General features: G+C 49.9%; 1 protein-coding gene across 5 annotated transcripts in view; it reads right to left on the reverse strand.

Moving 5' to 3' along the window:
* Positions 1–1,007: 1,007 nt before the first annotated feature.
* Positions 1,008–19,711, reverse strand: part of DUS2 (dihydrouridine synthase 2) — a 43,687-nt gene continuing 24,983 nt past the window's right edge. For 4 of the 5 annotated variants that reach the window (XM_004583969.3, XM_058674079.1, XM_058674081.1 and 1 more), the window contains 10 exons: positions 19,331–19,378; positions 15,824–15,889; positions 15,581–15,651; positions 11,209–11,295; positions 9,726–9,894; positions 5,877–5,998; positions 3,903–4,052; positions 2,780–2,867; positions 1,813–1,886; positions 1,008–1,589 (listed from right to left, as the gene is read on the reverse strand). In XM_004583969.3, coding sequence (XP_004584026.2) covers positions 1,355–1,589; positions 1,813–1,886; positions 2,780–2,867; positions 3,903–4,052; positions 5,877–5,998; positions 9,726–9,894; positions 11,209–11,295; positions 15,581–15,651; positions 15,824–15,889; positions 19,331–19,378 — 1,110 coding nt within the window. In that variant the 3' untranslated portion in view covers positions 1,008–1,354. The remainder of the gene's footprint in view (positions 1,590–1,812; positions 1,887–2,779; positions 2,868–3,902; positions 4,053–5,876; positions 5,999–9,725; positions 9,895–11,208; positions 11,296–15,580; positions 15,652–15,823; positions 15,890–19,330; positions 19,379–19,711) is intronic. The other variant, XM_058674080.1, reaches the window with a different exon arrangement.

Genomic DNA, 19,711 nt, shown 5'->3' on the forward strand with positions numbered 1-19,711 from the left:
CACCCAGGGCCACCATCACAGGCCAGTCTTGATCCTCCAGCCAGCCTCAGAAAGCAAAAAAAAGCTGATGGCACTCAGAGGACCGAGGCCAGAGAGAACTAGATGTGAGCTGCCCAAGGTCAGACAGTGATGGGGCCCTGGGAGGCAACCATATCTGCACAAAGCAGAGCAAGTATGGGGGACAGGGAGGGGTAATGCCAGGCCAGCAGAGGCCTCAGCCACCAGATCTTTGGCTCACAAAGAGGCTAGCTGTAGGCTACTGGTGGCACCAGGGCTTGAGGCAGGGCCATGAAACTGACAGGAGGGAGTCACAGGAAATGTGGCTTTGGCCCAGAGGGGATTCCCCGCACCTGGGCCTGGCAAAGGGGAGGAAGGGCAGCCTGTTTACAGCTGAGGAAATGAGGGGGGAGAAGGGGGAGGGATTGGGCAGGGCAGGGACCTTTGGTCAGAATGCCCCTCCCAGTAAGCGGGGGAGGCCCCAGAGATGTGGTGAGATGTGGTGGCCGTTTGTTTGCTTCTCACTTCTCACTGCTGGGAGGAAATTAAAGAGAACCTGCCACTTCCTTCCTCCTTCAGCGGCTGGGGGAAGCAGGGGGAGGGCAGTGGCGTGACTCCACAATCACAAAAGCCAAGTTGTCGGTGGCAGCCTGCAGTGCCCCCTGCCCAGAGAGACACCCCAGGTGTCTGCAGTAGTGTCAGGTTTGAAGGAGATTCTGGACATCAGGCCCACACCCTCACCTTACAGGGGACGCCACATAGCCTAGTCCTTCCCTCAGATTCCATGGAATTTCTCATTAGGAAGGCCAATGAGTGTCCAGTGCCTCAAATTTCTCATTAGTAGAATGGGGTTTTTGGAGCCTTCCAGGTTTAGCCCAAATCCAGTGAGCCTTTAAGAGGATCTTCATCCACCACCTCTACCAGATTCCTAAGGAAGGGCAGGAGGATCCTCTGGGAAGCCTCAGCTCCACAGAGTGAGGGAGCAGGATGACAGGACACAAGTCCACACGTGAAGATGCCCCTGGCTGAGGCAGCCAGCCATAGGTGAGCGTAGGTGTTGTCTTTATTGCACTGCACCAGTGTCAGGCTGGGAAGTGCCACCTGAAAAGTCTGTTTTTAAAGAAAACAATGAGGTCACCGGGAACTTGGCCCCACCCCACCAAGGGAGAAAGGAACCTGCTCCTGGGTCCTCCTTGGTCCACTCTGCAGGCTGATGGCCCAGGTCAGCACCTCTACCTTCTGCTAAGCTGGGCCAGCAAACTGTCCAATGGTATCCAGCTTATGCTGCAGCATCCAAAACTGCCTTAGAGCCAGCGTCAGGGAAGGGCTGACCAGGATGACCTGGCAGGGACAGTAGTCACCGGCCTTCCAGGGGGCTCTCTTCACGACTCTCCACAACCACAAAGGGCTTCTTGCACATCTCCCCAGGCAATGCTGGCTCCTGAACTATACAGCCCCCGGGGTCTTGGTCAGGGACTTCTCGCTTGCGCTTGAATGAAGGGCTCTCCTCACCCAGCTGACCCTCAGGGAGCCCCAGGCTCCTCAGACAGACGATGGCTGCAGCTTGCTCCGCCAGTTTCTTGGACTTGTCCCTAGGAACATGAGGCAGAGAGCAGTAAGGCAGGTGGGCAAACAGGATCAGAGGCTGGGAGCCTGATTCTGTACACATTTGACAGAGCTCCTGCCAAAACTGAGGAGGAGGTCACCATCTAGGGACACCACTGCCCACACATACCATCCACCCAACCCTGCCAGGCCTGTGCTGTATTCAAGACCTCCACCCTAAGCCTCATGCCCTCTGATAAGAAAACTCACCATAAGGTAGACTGGTACTTTTGCTCTGCAACAGTGACAATAGAGCAGAACAGGCGATCTACTGGTCGTTGAACCTGATGCAAAAAAGCAAAGGAAAAAGGGCTAGCTGCAAAACCTGAAGGTCCACCTGCCAGGGTCACACCAAAGACAGATAAAGAATCGCTCATCTAAGTCAAATGAAAACTGCCTATTATCACATGCTCTGTCAAGCTAAAGTGCCAAATACACCAACAGAAAATATCGAGTGTGTCTCGAGTTCTATCATGGAACTAGGCAAAGGGCCACATCAACCCTTAGCAACACATGACTATGGGACTTTTTCCTGCTGATATCTGCATGGGCTAGGACCCCAAAAATGAAGACTTTATCAGGTAACAAAGGTAAGAGGGGACAGGGAAAAAAGAAGCCACACCTAGCTGTGGGACCAGATGATGTAACTGACACAGGAGCAGGGGGCTGAATGGAGGGACCCAGTAGGAAGGCCTCAGGTTGGGGGTGTTGCTGTGCTTTATGCTGACGCACCAAAGCTTCATCCCACAGGCTCTAGGGAACTGATACTTAAGTATCAGTTACTCTTTGGCAAAGTGGAACACAAACCCCAAAAGGTGCAAGCCTGGAGGTCAGAAGTCCAAAACAGGCAGAACAGCCCAAATGAGGCTGGCCATGAGAACCAAAGATAGGGAAACAAGATGACCTCAAGGTCTCCAGCCAGGAGCTCCCATGTCTTGAGTTCAATTCTGTGCCTGATCCAGACACATCTTCCAGAACTAACAACAAAAACCATGGTCAGAAGTTCTCAGCAACTGATCCAATGCCCCCAGGAACCTCTGCATGCCTGCACAGGCAAGGCTAGGTTCCAGCCAAACAGTCTAGAAATGACTGTCCCCTGGCAGTAGGGGTGCCAAGTTGATGGCACCAGCCACAGGACCACTGTGGCTGACTGCAGAGTAGGCCAGTCAAGACTCACTGTTTCATATGTGGGCTGTGCCAGTTTCTCCCTTCGACACCACTCCAGCAGGCACATCTTGGGGGTGATCTGGGGTGTGTATGCTCTCCTGGGAAAGGAGGGGAAACAGTCAGAGCCTACCTACTATCAGTACTCACTCCCCTGCAAGGACTGTACTTAGTTCCTGATGGGTGCTGCAAGAACAATAGAACTGAGACACAAGGCTGCTACCTTAAGGCTACTGTACATGCTCCCCTGGCTCCCATTCCTCTCATGCTAGCAGCCTCCGAAGATGAGTTTTGGCATGCTTGGAGAATTAGTGAGGGCAGATAGCAGGGGTCAGTGAACTCACAGTATGCTAGGTCTTCAATAGCCAAGAAGCAGGGTCCAGTTTGCCTCTCAAGACAGAATCAGAAGAGCGTGGGTGGAGGTGGGGAACATAGGTGGTCACAGAGTGACCACCCTGATTATATCTGCTGGGTGTCAAGATGATTTGCTGCTGCCAGAATGCAATGGAGTTTCAGAGCCAGTTGGTAACAGAGGGTGACAGGCTAAGAGGGTCATCTTCCAACTTCCCAAAGAAAGCTCTCTCTAGCATCTGAGTGCCCAATAGCTGTCTTCTGAATTCAAAATCCTGGCCAGACAAGAATGGCTTCTGGTCTGGCCCTGGGCACTGAATGGCAGAAGACAATGAGGACACCAGTCAAAGCTGAGTCAGAGAGGCAGAAATGAGCCTAAGGCAACTTCTGTGTAGGGAGGGCATCACAGGATTGGTGATCGGCTGGGAGCAGGGGGCAGGGGCAGGGGTTGTGGGAACAATCATCTGTTGTGGGGAAGCCCCAGTCAGGCAGCCAGCTCAAAGTCCACAGGAGAAAGGCCCCCTTCCTGCCCTAAGTTGTAGGAGGGGAGAAATCAGAGAAAAAGTAAGGTTCATTGAGAAAACATGCACATTCCCAGCAGGGTTGCCTGCACTTTCAGGAACTGTTTGTCGTGAAAGGAACTGTGGTATATTGAGAATTGAGAACAACTGTATGAACCAAGGAGATCTCTGGTCTCTGAGCTTGGTAGTAGTCACACACTGCAACTGGTTTGCTAGCCCATTCAGATGCTGAGCATGCTAGCCATGGACCAAGCTGAGACCTACCGGTCAAACTTGACAGCCATCTTAATGACACCAGAGGTATCTTCAGCTGATTCCTCTGGCTTCTCCGGAGTTCTGGCCAAGAGCTCAGCACGCCGGGCATCTAGCTTCTGCGTCATCTCTTTGTAGAAGGCACCAAGGCCAAAGGCCTCACTATTCAGGAAAAAAGCAGAACAGGGTAAGCATCCAAGGTGTTGCAAAATCCCAGAGGGCCCCACTGCATACACCAAAATACCCCTGGAGTCTGGGCATCAGGAGATGCCTCCTGAGTATCTCTGAGTTAAACCTGGAAACTGCGAAGACGAACCACCCAAGCATGGACACTAGAAGGAAGCTGGTGTTGAGGGGGATAAGGCACTTAGTGTCACTTGCACTGCCTTCAGCCTTTATCCCAACAAGGAACACACAGTGGGTTTTCCCCAATCATCCAGGACTGAGCTGACTCATACAGACAAAGCACCTGGGGTGTATATAATCTATTCCTTCTGTGGATCCATGGAAAGGAGAAATGGAAGCCTGATTGCTGACTGTTCTCCATTTCCAGCCTGCCAAGAGCAATTATCACAGGCCTTGCCTAAATCAAGAGTTATACTCTTTTAGTCTCCCAAGACACCTGGGTCAAGGTAGCTAAGCCATGTGGAATGAAGACAGAAACAATGCCACAAGCTGAGGGTGGAAGAAGGTTCTGGCAGACAAGGTTCTTTGCTTCCAGGAAACATGTAGAGGCTGCAGCACTCCCAAGAAATAAATCCCTGAGGGCAAGACTGGTTCAGAAATGCTTCCTTAGAGGAGGGAGGAGATTACAGAGAACCAATATAAAAGGAGAGGCCAGCAGGCAGAGGCCCCACTCTAAGCATAGGAGTAGAAGTATGGAAATAGATGGGTAGCCACAGAGCTACAACAGTGCTACATCACAAGTCTTGAGGACCAAGGGATGGACACTTAATCTGCAGTGATTCGGTATGGATGTTGGTTCAGCGCACAGCCTCCACACCACTAACTCTCCTGACCTTTGAGTCCTGAAGGCATGGCACATGCCAGTCATATTAATGAAAAAGCTCCTTCCTCCCCAGGAATTCCGAAGCCCAACCTCTGCATTCCTCCGTCCTTCTTGTGCTCTCGTTCCCAAAACTGTTGTAGAGATCAGTCCAGGGACAGATTATTCCTAAGTATCAGGCCCGGCACAGTAGCCTAGCAGCCAAAGTCCTTGCCTTGAATGCACCGGGATCCCATATGGGCACCGATTCTAATGCCAGCAGCCCTGCTTCCCATCCAGCTCCTTGCTTGTGACTTGTGAAAGCCGAGGATGGCCCAGAGTCTTGGGACCCGACACCCACATGGGAGACCTGGAAGAAGCTCCTGGCTTCAGATCGGCTCAGTTCCGGCCATTGCAGCTGCTTGGGGAGTGAATTAATTGATAGAAGATCTTCATCTCTGTCTCCCCTCCTCTCTGTATATCTCACTTTCCAATAAAAATAAATTTTTTAAAAAAGAAAGAGGGCCCAGCGCAATAGCCTAATGGCTAAAGTCCTAGCTTTGCACGCCCCGGGATCCCATATGGGCACCGGTTCTAATCCCGGCAGCTCCACTTCCCATCCAGCTCCCTGCTTGTGGCCTGGGAAAGCAGTCAAGGATGGCCCAAAGCTTTAGGACTTTGCACCCGTGTGGGAGACCCGGAAGAGCTCCTGGCTTCAGATAGGCACAACACCAATCTATCTGCTTGGGGACTGAATCACCAGATATATCTTCCTCTGTCTCTCCTCCTCTGTATATCTGACTTTGTAATAAAAATAAATAAATCTTTAAAAAAAGAATATTCCTAAATATCTCCTTGGAGTTGCAAAACTGTGCCACCGCCCCACACCTACACATCCATTTCCAGAATGTGTCTCTTGCCCCTTAACAGTTAGGCAAGGGCTCAAAATCAAGCTCAGGTAATGTCTACAATGACAGAAACACAGCCCATTGCCCCCTTACCAAATATCCTGGGAAGACTGGGCAGCATGGAGCAATCTTCCCTGGGGTGACTCCAGCTGTTCATGTAGCATCTGGCACAAGCAGTACTTGGTGTTGGTATAGTGGTTGTCATACTGGATCGCCTGAGACAAGAACTAGCATGAGCCCACCTGTTACCCAGAAAATTCTGAGGCTTGAGTGACACTCCAGTGGCAAGGAAAGGGCCCCCAAGAGGACCTCATGACTGTGTGTGCAGCTGAAGCAATGTGAATCCATATGATGGACTGCATCTACCTGGCCATAGACTCCTTCAGCAGTAGCAGAAAGCTTGAGGGTCCCAGCCAAGCTTGTACAGGAGCATCCTCTCCTGGACAGTGTGAGTCGCCTCCTGCATCAGTCACCATGGGCTATGCAGAAGAATTGCTGTCAAACTTCTTCGAGCGTGGGGAGGGGGAACACACCAAATTCTGGCACAGCAGATCCAACCCCAGGACAGGATTCCTTATAACCAAGGTGGAACCCTTCCCTCTCCCCTGCACCTCCATCTTCACAAGCTTCTCTCCAACTTCCCTGTCATAAGAGAAGTCCAGCCCCATTTCCAAAGGGGAGTGGCATGTGTTTATTATCACCTCATTTACTCATGCAAGTGTGAAGTACAGCTCTTAGCACACCATGGCCTAGAAAACAGACTTACGAGGCAAAATGACTACTCGGGGAGCCAGGGGAAGCCCACCTGGCTGGGGACAGAGCAGCACAGCAGCACTGAGAGGCTGCCCCAGCCTTCCAAAACCCCCATCCCCTCCTCGCACTACATTACTGTGAAATTTCCACTGATGCCAATGCCCTCAGTGTCTAGGAAGAGACCATGGTACACTGAGGACAAAGTTAAGAGTCAGTCAGCCCTGGCTGCCAGCAAAACCTTGATTTGGCTTGTTTGGGACAGAAGACACCTGGGTGGACCAGAAGCATACCTTCCTGCACCCTCAAAAGCCGCTCCCTTTCTCCATGACAACACACCTCATGAGCAGCTGCCAAGGGACAGGCTGAGCAGGAAAGATAACATCACTTTCATCCAGTGAACCAGCTCAACACAACTAAACATGTCTTCTCAGCCATAGGCATGCATGCCATTTGGCCAGAAAAGTTAGCTGAGCTGGGCTGAAATAAACGCTCCGTGCCTCCAGCTGACTGAGACCACTGCACCAACCTGCCCCACAAAGGACACTCAGAACCGAGGAGTGAAAACTGCAGCCCTAAACAGGACAAACTCTGGGATGGATGTTGGCCGACCCTACAGTCAGACCTCAGGACCTCCTGTCATTTGCAGCTTGCACAGTCATACAACATCTGCCTTGGCATGACCATGGCTTGCCCATGGCTAAGAAATATCCCAGGACTGAAGAGGGAAGTAGCAATCAGTTCTAGGCAGGTATTATACTCTCTGTCAGGGCCAACTCATTGAAAAATTCAAGTATCACTCACTGTCACTATCTATAAATATGTAGGGCTGATCACAAAATCCCCAAGGCAATGCCAAGGAAACAGGACAGGTGAACCCATTGGGCCCGGCCTGGCGGCGTGGCCTAACGGCTAAAGTCCTCGCCTCAAATGCGCTGGGATCCTATATGGGCGCCGGTTCTAATCCCAGTAGCTCCACTTCACATCCAGCTCTCTGCTTGTGGCCTAGGAAAGCAGGAGGACGGCCCAAAGCCTTGGGACCCTACACCCGTGTGGGAGACCCGGAAGAGGTTCCTGGTTCCCGGCATCAGATCGGCATAGCACCGGCCCGTTGCGGCTCACTTGGGGAGTGAATCATCAGACGAAAGATCTTCCTCTCTGTCTCTCCTCCTCTCTGTATATCTGACTTTGTAATAAAAATAAATAAATCTTTAAAAAAAAAACTTCCTTTGTAGAACCTGACACTTGGTGTAGTGGGACAGTGAAGGGACCAGTGCTATGGCATAGCAGGTAAAGCTGTTCCTGGCTGCTCCACTTTCGAGGTTGTTGATGTGCTTGGGAAAGCAGTGGAAGATGGCCCAAGTCCTTGGATTCCTGTACCCACACAGGAGACCCAGAAGAAGTTCCTGACTCCTAACTCCAGACCAGCCCAGCTTGGAGCAATACAGCCAACTGGGGAGTGAACCAGAGATGAAAGATCTCTATAACTCTGACTTTCAAAGAAATAAAATGAATCATTTTAAAAAACAACAAAATATGCCAGTTGAAATGCATGCATCCCACATAAGAGGGTTTTGCTCCCAATTCCAGATTCTTTCTAACATACACCCTACCTCATCTCCACTGACTTCTCTACATGATCATTCACATAGTTGCTACAAGGGAGAATTTGACTGAGTTCCTCAATCCTGCCTTTGGTGTGGCCAAGTGACTGCTCATGAAGGCATTTGGGAAGTAAATCAGAAGATGGGAAAGATTATCACTACCTCTCCTCCACCAAGCCTCACAATCTTCTTGTCCAAAAAAGAAAAGGAAAAAAGAAAGAAAAGAAAAAAGCGGGAAAAAAAGAAAAATAAAGGAAAAAGAGAGAGAGAGAAATGTCCATTGGAGGGACATTAAGCTCCCAGTGAGAAGAAACTGCTTTAGAAAACACTATGCCGGGCCCGGCGCTGTGGCCTAACGGCTTAAGTCCTCACCTTGAATGCACCGGGATCCCATATCGGCGCCGGTTCTAATCCCGGCAGCTCCACTTCCCATCCAGCTCCCTGCCTGTGGCCTGGGAAAGCAGTCGAGGACAGCCCAAAGCCTTGGGACTCTGCACCCGTGTGGGAGACCTGGAAGAAGTTCCTGGCTCCTGGCTTCAGATCGGCGCGCACCGGCCATTGTGCTCACTTGGGGAGTGAATCATCGGATGGAAGATCTTCCTCTCTATCTCTCCTCCTCTCTGTACATCTGACTTTGTAATAAAAATAAAGAAATCTTTAAAAAAAAAGAAAAAAGAAAATATTATGCCCTCAGGAGAGGATTAAAGTCAACCTATTTTCTAAGTCACAGGCTAAAGCATTCTAAGAATTAGTAATGGAAGCTTTAGCAGTGACTCCGATGTGTTAAACCAGGTGAGAAGTCTCCGTGAACACATGTTGTTGTCCCCAACAACAGCTACAATGGTGCCTCCTGGCTCGGACTGTTCCTTTGCCAATCTATAGACATGAGTGCCTGTGGTAACAGACAATCCATTGTCTGTATGCAGGCATCTGTGCATGGCGCAGGGCGTAAGGAAAAAGTTGTCATGTGCTTGGGGTCCCAGCAACATCCCAGATCCTGAAGGTCCCGCTAGGACCCCCAGACCTGTGGAAGTTTTAGGAGGCTATAGAGAAGCACAAGACAGCATCCCATCCTCACATCTCACATTGCATACTGGGAGACCTCATCTTATACAGCAGCAGTTAGAAAACAAAGAGAGGGCCCGGCAGCGTGGCCTAGCGGCTAAAGTACTCGCCTTGAACACCCCGGGATCCCACATGGGCACCGGTTCTAATCCCGGCAGCTCCACTTCCCATTCAGCTCCCTGCTTGTGGCCTGGGAAAGCAGTCGAGGACAGCCCAATGTATTGGGACCCTGCACCCGCGTGGGAGACCCGGAAGAGGAACCTGGTTCCTGGCAACGGATTGGCACGCACCAGCCGTTGCGACTCACTTGGGGAGTGAATCATCGGATGGAAGATCTTCTTCTCTGTCTCTCCTCCTCTATATATCTGACTTTGTAATAAAATAAATAAATCTTTAAAAAAAAAAAAAAGGAAAAGAAAACAAAGAGGAACAATGGGCTGCTAGCAGCCAGAGGCCAGCACACTCCCTGCAAACACAAGGTGGATGTGAGGATTATAGTGGTTATGCCAAAGCAGAGACGTACATATCGGATGTACTTCTGCATGACTTCCTCCAGAGGCCGGGGACCCTCCCTGAGGAAGATAGATGGGTTCCACATGGCCGCTCGTGCCACCATCACTGAAGAGGCTGCTGTGGCTTGTCGGAAGTCTTCTATGTCCAAATACTGTTGGATGTGGTCATGAGATCCTCCACTGCAAAGCAACAGCAGGGTTAGAGTTGGCCCCATTAAGGAATGTAAAAGCATTGTCAGAAAAAAAAAAAAAAAACCACAAAACAACTCCCAGATCTGCCACACCTTAACAGCACAGCTTTGGCCAAGTCCCTTCAGTAATCAGAGCTACAATAAAGCACAGAGTGTCAGGCACAACCCATTATGAAGTTAGTGGCACTAAGTTGGATAATAATACACATAAAACAGCATAAATCATGCCTGTTACTTAATACATATCGAGAAATCTCACTTTCCTTCCCCTTATCTGAAACCGTGGCTAAAGCCAGGCCACATCCAAGCAGAGGAGTCTACAAACTGGGGTACAAGAAACCCCCCTCCACTGCTGCCAAGTTACACAGTCACCCATATACCCTGTAAGGCACTGGAGAAGGACACCAACATGCTGGTGACCAGAAGAGAGGGGAAGGAGGCCCAGTTTGGTCATAATCTCTCCTCCCTCAATCCTACTGTTCCCAGGACTTCCTTGCAACCCACTTGGGTCTCATCTGTCTCATCAGGAATCAGCTGGAGTCAGTCCAGATACAACCATGCCCAAAACCCTCAGGCAGCTGCAGAAGCCACAGGATCCTGCCCTCCATAAGCCACTCCTAAGAACTCCTTGCCTGGAGAAGGCAGGGTCTGACTCCATCCTTAGCTCCTGTCTCTCATACCTTCTGTTGGTCCTTCCCTGTTGCCAACCTCCCAGTCACCTTCAGACTCTATGCCATACTAAATGTAGTCTGAGCTGCACTCCCAGCTGGCTTACCCAGTCCTGCTTCCGAATAACAGCTAGTAACTGTCCTCTTATTACACCTCTGGACTGGTCACTGCACCTGACACCTGTCAATCAAGGATCCTGGTCCTGCAGCTGCCCACACTTGCCTAGCTTTTGTGACCAGCCTTAAGCTCCCCGAGCCACAATACCTCAAGCTCTGGCTAGGGACTACTTACACAGTTCCCTAGACTCCAGACACCTACCTCTGGGTATGACAACACCTTGGCCTGGGCCTGCTTAAGTAGCTGCTTCCTTATTTCCGTGCTGCTGAGCACACTCATCTTCAGCCTGTCCAATGGGGGTGGCTTTGGTCATACACTATGTCAACCTCTCACCAGAAGCCAAGTGACCCAACATACTGACAGGTACTTTACGACCTCATTCCCAACTCCGTCATTCATCTCATTCTCGTGAACATTTTTTTAATGTTATCTCATTGTGTTTTTCACATGCAAGCTCAAGTCCTTTCTGAATGAGGCATACACAACAAATCTTACATGAAGAAGGAAGGAGGCTTACTTGGCTATGACAGGAATGGAGAGGGTTTCAGCAATGGCTTTGATGACTTCACAGCTGACAGGGTGCTGAGGCCGCTCCTCCCGCTTCCTTAACAATGAAGAGAAGATGTAGCTGAGGATTGACCACCAAGGCCATGTTGTTTCTCACACCGGGATACTCCTGTTCTCCCCACTAAAACTAAGGAAGGTCAGACAGCCACGCGGCCACCAAGGATAGCTGCAGGACACAAGCTCCCTGACCTCAGGAGGAGCAGTATGGATACGCACTGAGCAAGCAAGCCCAGTTCTCAGCAGCTGGCAGGTGAGCCAGGGCTCCCAGGGGCCAGTGTGCATGGCTTGGCGCCCATGGTCATATTTCTTTTCCCTGGCTTCCCTTTTATCTCTGTCAGAGATGAGCGAAAGTGTCACAAGAAGGCCACCCCTACTGTCCCAGTCCTGCCCTCCCTGAGGGACAGGGAGCAGCTGCCACTGCTCAGACTAGCCACTCCCACACAGCTGCTTGTAGTGAGGCCAAATTGTGCAGCTGATCCTGGGGACAGGCACCTGACATGGGGGTAGGCCCCATGCCCATGGCAGCAGGGCAGGCCACAGATCACGACTGTCACCACAAGCCAAAGAGGAGGCAGGACACAACCTGGGGCACCTTCTTCCATGGTCAACTGCAAGAAGCAGTGAGAGCAAGCACTAGGGGCGATGAGGTAAGGCCTGACCTCAGAAATGCATAGACAAGCAGGAGAGGTGGACTACCAGGCCTTGTCCAAGGGTGGTTCCTCTGCTATATTTTTTTAATGAAAGTTATCAATGGTCACAAGGTCTCAACCCAGCCTACACGTCTACCCCTCTCCATCTCCAACAGAGTTTTTTTTTTTTTAAAGATTTATTCATTTTATTACAGCCAGATATACACAGAGGAGGAGAGACAGAGAGGAAGATCTTCCGTCCGTTGTTTCACTCCCCAAGTGAGCCGCAACGGGCCGATGCACGCCGACCTGAAGCCGGGAACCAGGAACCTCTTCCAGGTCTCCCACATGGGTGCAGTGTCCCAATGCATTGGGCCGTCCTCAACTGCTTTCCCAGGCCACAATCAGGGAGCTGGATGGGAAGTGGAGCTGCCGGGATCAGAACCGGTGCCCATATGGGATCCTGGGACGTTCAAGGCGAGGATTTTAGCCGCTAGGCCACACCGCCGGGCCCCTCCAACAGAGTTTTAACTCACCCTCAAGAACTCTGATGGCCAGAAAGCTCTTCCTTTAAGCCACCCAAATCTACCTTCCTAGTATTCCCAACTGCTGGCAAAAGTAATTGCTTCCAGGCTGGGCACAATAGTGCAGTGGCTAAAGTCCTTACCTTGCAAGCGCCAGGATCCCATATGGGCGCCGGTTCTAATCCCGGCAGCCCTGCTCCCATCCAGCTCCCTGCTTGTGGCCTGGAAAAGCAGTCAAGGATGGCCCAAGGCTTGGGACCCTGCATCAACTTGGGAGACCCAGAAGAGCTCCTAGCTCCTGACTTCGGATTGGCTCAGCTCTGGCCACTGCGGCTCACTTGGGGAGTGAACCATCGGACTGAAGATCTTCCTCTCTGTCTCTCCTCCTCTCTGTACACCTGCCTTTCCAATAAAAATAAATAAATCTTTAAAAAAAAAAAAAAAGCAATTGCTTCCTCCACTAAAAAGAATACTATCTGCCAGGCACTGCGCCAAGGCTTTAATCACAGCCTCAATAAATGACTCACAAAACCCCTATAAAGTGGGCATTATCTTATTTTCCAAACGAACACTGTGGCACTGTGGTTAAGGGATTTCTTCAAGGATACACAGCTAACAAGCAGCAGAGCTAAGAACTGAGATGAGGTAGCCACATCTCAAGCATACTGCCTCAGAACAGGACATACGTGTACAAGGGAACTTCAAAAGGTTCCCGGAAAACACATACTATGAAAAAATCCTGCACAGATTTCAAAACTGGTTTGCACTAAGATGACCTTGTCCTTCCCCAGGAAGGTGTTTGTCATAGCAGGCATGATGCCCGTGTCCCACATTAGAGCACCTGTGTTATTCAAACTCCATCCAGCTCTTGGAGGCAGTGGAGAACAGATCCCACCAGCTACATGGGAGACCTGGATGGAGTTCCCAACTTTGGCTCAGCACAGCTCTGTTAAATGTAGGCATTTGGTTAGGGAACCAGCAGTACCTATCTTTTTACAACTCAAATAGATTTTGTTTTTTTTTTTATTAAAAAAGATTTACTTTATTTTTATTCCAAAATCAGATATACAGAGAGGAGGAGAGACAGATAGGAAGATCTTCTATCCTATGATTCACTCCCCAAGTGACCACAATGGCCGGTGCTGCGCTTATCCGAAGGCTGGGAGCCAGGAGCTCTTCCAAGAAGTCTCCCACACGGGTGCAGGGTCCAAAGGCTTTGGGTCGTCTTCGACTGCTTTCCCAGGCCACAAACAGGGAGCTGGATGGGAAGCGGAGCTGCTGGGATTAGAACCAGCGTCCATATGGGATCCCGGCGCGTTCAAGGTGAGGACTTTAGCCGCTAGGCCACAGCGCCAGGCCCTTAAAAAGATTTTTATAAGATAATTTTTAATTCTCTTTTTCCATGAACTATTGGAAGGAGTCACATATATGTGCCTGCTCTCTTATCAGCAATGCTGGCTTCAACTTGAGCAGCTTTGATTTTCTCTATTTCTTCTAGTAGTTCTCTGAAAATGCTATGATATACACAACCAGCAATCTGGGTTCTTCCTACAAGGGAGTATCACTCAGAGAACAGAGGTCATGTCTACTGACCTGAGGTTCAGAAGGACACCCTGGAGGCCGACAGCACTTGCATGGGAAACTGAAGGTAGCCTCCTGACACATGCCAGCTCCAAAGACAGCATGTTAGTTATGGATGTGAGGATTGTTCAAAGCAGTCTTTGGGATGGCTGGCAATGCCACAATGGCAGTCAAAACAAGCAATACTGTTTTAGTTTTTAAAAATGTATTTATTTTTGAAAAGCAGAGTTACAGAGAGAGGAGAGACAGAAAGAGAGATCTTCCATTCTCTGGTTAACTCCCCAAATGGCTGTAACAGCTGGATCTGGGCTGATCCAAAGCCAAGATCCAGAAATTTCCTCTAGATCTCCTATGTGAGTATAGCAGTCCAAGGACTTGGGCCTTCCTCGGCTGCCTTCTTGGACCACTAGCAGGGAGCTGGACTCAAAGTGGAGCCACCAGGACTTCTATAGCTGTCTATACAGCATACTGCCCATTGGCAGTATCATTTTAAAAAAAAAGTCAGTTCCAGAGCTAGCATAACAAGTAGAATACCACCACCTGCAGGGATGGCATTCTATTAGGCACTAGTTCAAGTCCCAGCTGCTCCACCTTAGATTCAGTTCCCTGCTATTGTGCCTGAGAAAACAACAGAGGATGCCTAAGTCATTGAGTCCTTGCACCCACGTGAGAGACCCAGAAACAAATTCCTAGCTTCCTAGCTTCAGAGAGGCCCAGCTCTGGGCTTTGCAGTCATTTTGAAGGGTAAAAAAGCAGATGGAGGATCTCTGTTTCTCCTTGTCTCTCCCTTCCTTTCAAATATATATATATAAAGTAATATGTGTACGATCATCCAAGCAGAAAGCACTCGCTCAACGTAGTGGGAAAAGGATGAGACTCAGGGGGCGCGGCACGATAGCTTAGTGGTTAAAGTTCTCACCTTGCATGCGCCGGGATCCCATATGGGTGCCGATTCTAATCCCAGCAGCCCTGCTTCTCATCCAGCTCCCTGCCTGCGGCCTGGGACAGCAGTTGAGGATGGCCCAAGGCCTTGGGAATCTGTGCCCACTTGGGAGACCCAGAAGAGCTCCTGGCTCCTGACTTCGGATTGGTTCAGCTCCGGCTGTTGCGCTCACTTGGGGAGTGAACCATTGGACGGAAGATCTTCCTCTCTGTCTCTCCTCCTCTCTGTATATCTGCCTTACAATTAAAAAAAAAAAATCTTATAAAATAAGTAAATAAAAAATAGAGTGAGAGATTCAAAGAATCCTAATTCCACCATTTCCTGGCTATATAATAGGTCTGAACAAATCACACAAAGTCTATCAGTCACACATACTGAAGGTAAGAGCATTTTTGCTTCGTTTCAGCCTCTCAAGTTCAGTGTAGTGCTTACCAGCAGTGAATGAACAACACGAAAATGTCAGCCCTTTCAGAGCTTCACTGCCTTCCAGAGTCACAGGAAGTCAGAGAGCTAGCAGAAGCAGGCTAAATGCTCACAAGAGAAAACTGGCTTTCCCTAAGGTTGGGTGAAGGCCACTGTGGATGGCTGAGGACCACCTCCCTACTGTCCCGCCCCACCACAGCCCCTCAGAAGTCACTGACTCACCTCCCGTGGACCGCGATGGCGGCAATGCCTGTCCTCTCTATGCGCTTCACTAGGTTCAGGGTGTCTTCCAGCTGAGGCAGAAGACAACATCAGTGCTTACAAAGGGAATACAGGGGCAGCTGCTGGCTCCCCAGTGGATACAGCTCCAACCCCAAACTCATGCAGCTCCTCAGCAGCCACTCACAGCCCCAAATTCAGCATTACCAAAGAGAACAGGCGTTCAAAGCTGCACAGCAACCTTACCGACGGCAGGATACGGATCTTGCAGGTCACAGGTCTATGTGTCCCTTTAACAAGAGTGCTGAGGATCTGAAAAGTGGAGAACACAAGAGCACCTATCCCTTCAGAGCAAGACACAACGCTGTTTGTACTCATCAGCCCTGTCACAGACCTGTGCCTTCCCACAACACAGAGAACTGGGCTACATATGTGTCTGGTAACACATAAGCTCCGTGCTGCCAGCAGTCTTCCTTTTTACACTAGGCTCCACCACCAGCAGTCTCGAATCTGGCACATGGCGGTACATAGCTATCTGCTAAATATACTTAATGAGTCCTAGCAGATGGACCTGATCACATGCCTGTGTGGAACCCAGTCATCCTTTACCAGGATTACCTGGAAAGCTTAAAAAACAGAACTCCTGAATTCCACCTCATAATTTCCAGAGTAGTCCTCATCATTCACCACAAGTAGGATTTTCAAAAGACTCTTCCTAGCACACTCTGTCCTTCCGTGGGATTCTGAGTCCATGTCCTGGTTTAGGACATGAGGCTGACCACTTCTTCCTAGGCAAAGAAGATGTGCCCTGGGTCAAGCACGATAGGCTAGAGGCTAAAGTCCTCATCTTACATGTGCAAAGATCCCACTTGGGCGCCAGTTCTAATCCCAGCGGCCCCACTTCCCATCCAACTCCCTACTGGTGGCCTGGGAAAGCAGTTGAGGACGGCCCAAAGCATTGGGACCCTGCACCCATGTGGGAGGCCTGGAAGAGGCTCCAGGCTTCTGGCTTCGGATCAGCTCAGCTCTGGCCATTGTGGCCACTTGGGGACTAAATCATCAGATAGAAGATCTTGCTCTCTGTCTCTCCTCCTTTCTGCATGTCTCACTTTCCAATAAAAATAATTAATTAATTAATTTTTAAAAAAGGAAGGAGAAGAAGATTTGCCCTGTCTGTGGCCCCGGGGCCTGCCCAGTGAGGAAGCGGGGAAGTCTTTTAACGGACTGGGCCTATGCACATACACCTTCTCTACAGCAGTGAAACCAGCCAAGGAAAACGCAACGTAGTCAACAAGTCAAAAAGCACCAAGTCACAGTAGTTGACAAGAAAGATGATGCCACGTGGAGAAAAGTCTAGAGGAGGGAGCAAAATCCAACCACACAGGAACTAGAAATCAAGAGCAAAGTAGATGACACTGAACATCTGCAGTGCTGCTATATCATCTTCCCTCATCAAAAATGTGAGGCCAGGCAACCTGAAGGGAAGATGATCCCCAAGGTTCTCTTCCAAAGAGCTGGATCTTGGTCCAGCAAGCAGTACACCCAGCCAGCTGCTGCCAGCCTACACTCTACACTGACAGGTGGGGGCAGCAGAGAGCCAGGCTGCCAGTCCCAGCAACAGCAGGCCTCAGACAAAACCTGAGGGAGTCACTCCAAAAGACACCCAACCCCGACCACAGGCTGTGTGGACAGCCAAGTGGGCAGTCTGTGAGCAAGACAAGGCCCCCTGGCCCAGGTGTAGCAGCCAGGGACTCGCAGGAAGGATAGTTCCCTGGTGCTCCCCTAGGAGGAATGCTAGGCAGTAAGATCCTGGGTGCAATCCTGGCAGGCCTCAAAAGGACATTTGTTCACTCAGGACACACAAAAATGCTTCCTTCACTCCCATATCTCAAAATCATAGCAATGTTTCTAGAAGACTCCTTTTCAGGTGTTCACTTAGAACCCTATATTTGGAGATTTAAGCAAAGTCAACTGGTCAGACCTAGTTCTTTATCTTGCAGAAATTCCTTTGGTGTCTTTTAACCAAAGAGCTCTAAATACTTTCTTTGATATCTCTACTCACTTCATGGACACATTAAGGACATCAGGAAATCAAAAGCTCTAATCACTTGCAAGGGCAACCAGTCTGTCTTTCTGGTCAGGCCACAGCACATGGTTCTCCAAGACACTCAACTCTCCAGATCCCAGTTGTACCACTTGTCCCTGTACTGTGAAGGTCTCTGAGGGGAAAGACCCAGAGACAAGCCCTTACATGAGCAGAATGACAGGATAGCTAGCACAGGCAGGTTTGTCTCACAGACCAGCAACCAAACCTTGGGAAAGCAAAACTACTGGTTCACCTGGTAGTTACAGACAAGCAGGTTGAAAAAGGATGGGCCTAGGAATTGGGGAGACCTGAGTTCAAATCCTGGCCCGGTAATTCATTAGCCACATAATGGCAAAATGGAAGGCCCTGGGCAGCCAGGGGATGCAAAAGGAACCTGAAGTAAGGGTGAGAGAGATTACCAAATTAAAGTCTAAAACTGAGGTTCTTAATCCAGGACACATCAGAGTAGTCTGGCAGAAGCTTTTTCAAAATAAATACTCCTCAGGTGTGGTGTACTAGGCTAAATCTCTGCCTGGAATGCCAGGATCCCATACTGGCAACAGGTCCTGTCCTGGCAGCTCCACTTCCAATCCAGCTCCCTGCTTATGATCTAGGAAAGCAGTGGAGGATGGCCCAAGTGCTTGGGTCCCAGACAACCTCAGGGAGATCCAGATAGAGTTCTGGGCTCCTAGCTTTGGGCTGATTCATACCTGGCTTTTGTCAGCATTTAGGGCATAAGCCAGTAAGTAGGTAGATAAGATAAGACAGACAGACAGACAGATAGATAGACAGATAGATAGACAGACAGTCAAATAACCTTTCAAATCAATCTTTTTTTTTAATAAATCACATGCACACATCATATCTAACTTCACTGTGAAAGCCTTCAACCTCCCTTCCATAAGGCACCTCTTTTTCCTAGTCTGACCTAGCCCACCTGACCAGTCCACCACAGAGCAAATGAACTAAGCTTCCCAGGAGGACGATGCAACTGATACCTCACTCACTCCAGTCCAGAGAGACAGTGGGAGAATGAAACCAACAGCATGGGCTCAGAAGCCAGGGTTTGAGGCTTAACAAAACTCTTGTGTGTGCATGTTGGGAAGCAAGTGCCTGCAGGCCTGTTGCTAAACACTTAAAAATGACATGCATATGAGCCTGGTGCGGTAGCATAATGGCTAAAATCCTTGCCTTGAATGAGCCGGGATCCCATAAGCACACCAATTTTAATCCTCCACTTCCCATCCAGCTCCCTGCTTGTGGCCTGGGAAAGCAGCCGAGGATGGCCCAATGCTTTGGGATCCTGCACCCGCGTGGGAGACCTGGAGGAAGTTCCTGGCTCCTGGCAACGGATCAGCACAGCACAGGCCTTTGCGGTCACTTGGGGAGTGAATCATCAGAAGGAAGATCTTCCTCTCTGTCTCTCCTCCTCTCTGTACATCTGCCTTTGTAATAAAAATAAATAAATCTTTAAAAAAAATAAATAAATAAATAAACCTTTAATCAAAAAAAAAAAACCCTAGGCTTTCACAGAACACCAAGACTGCTGCAGACTGCCTCGGGGCTCCCACACTGACTGCACATCACATTACCAAGAAGCTGGAATCCTGAAGTAGGGGGAAGGAGGCATTTCAAGCGAGTCTGGTTCTTGACCCAAAAGCACTCACCTCCTCAATCTTGTCAGGGTCTGACAGCAGCGCAGCTCCCATTCCTCCCTAAGGGGAAGCACACAGAAAGTCTTCATATAGCTGAGGGTCAAGACACAGCAATGTGGCATACCAGCCTGGGGGGAGGAAGGAAAACTCTTCCCACGACACAGCAAGGTGGCATGCCAGCCTGGCAGCCAAGGGCCACCAGCAACCAGGCAGGACAGTGGCAGCATCTGTGCCCACAGAACCACGGATCAGAATTTGAGGAACTCCAGAAAAGACATTCGGTGTAGCGGGTAAGCAACTGGTTGGGATACCTGCATCCTGTAACAGACAGTCTGGGCTTGATAACGGCCTGTTTTTCTAAATTGAGCTTCCTACTAATGCACAAGTGATGGC

This window comes from Ochotona princeps, chromosome 16, assembly GCF_030435755.1.
Source record: "Ochotona princeps isolate mOchPri1 chromosome 16, mOchPri1.hap1, whole genome shotgun sequence".
NCBI classification, from domain to species: Eukaryota; Metazoa; Chordata; class Mammalia; order Lagomorpha; family Ochotonidae; genus Ochotona; species Ochotona princeps.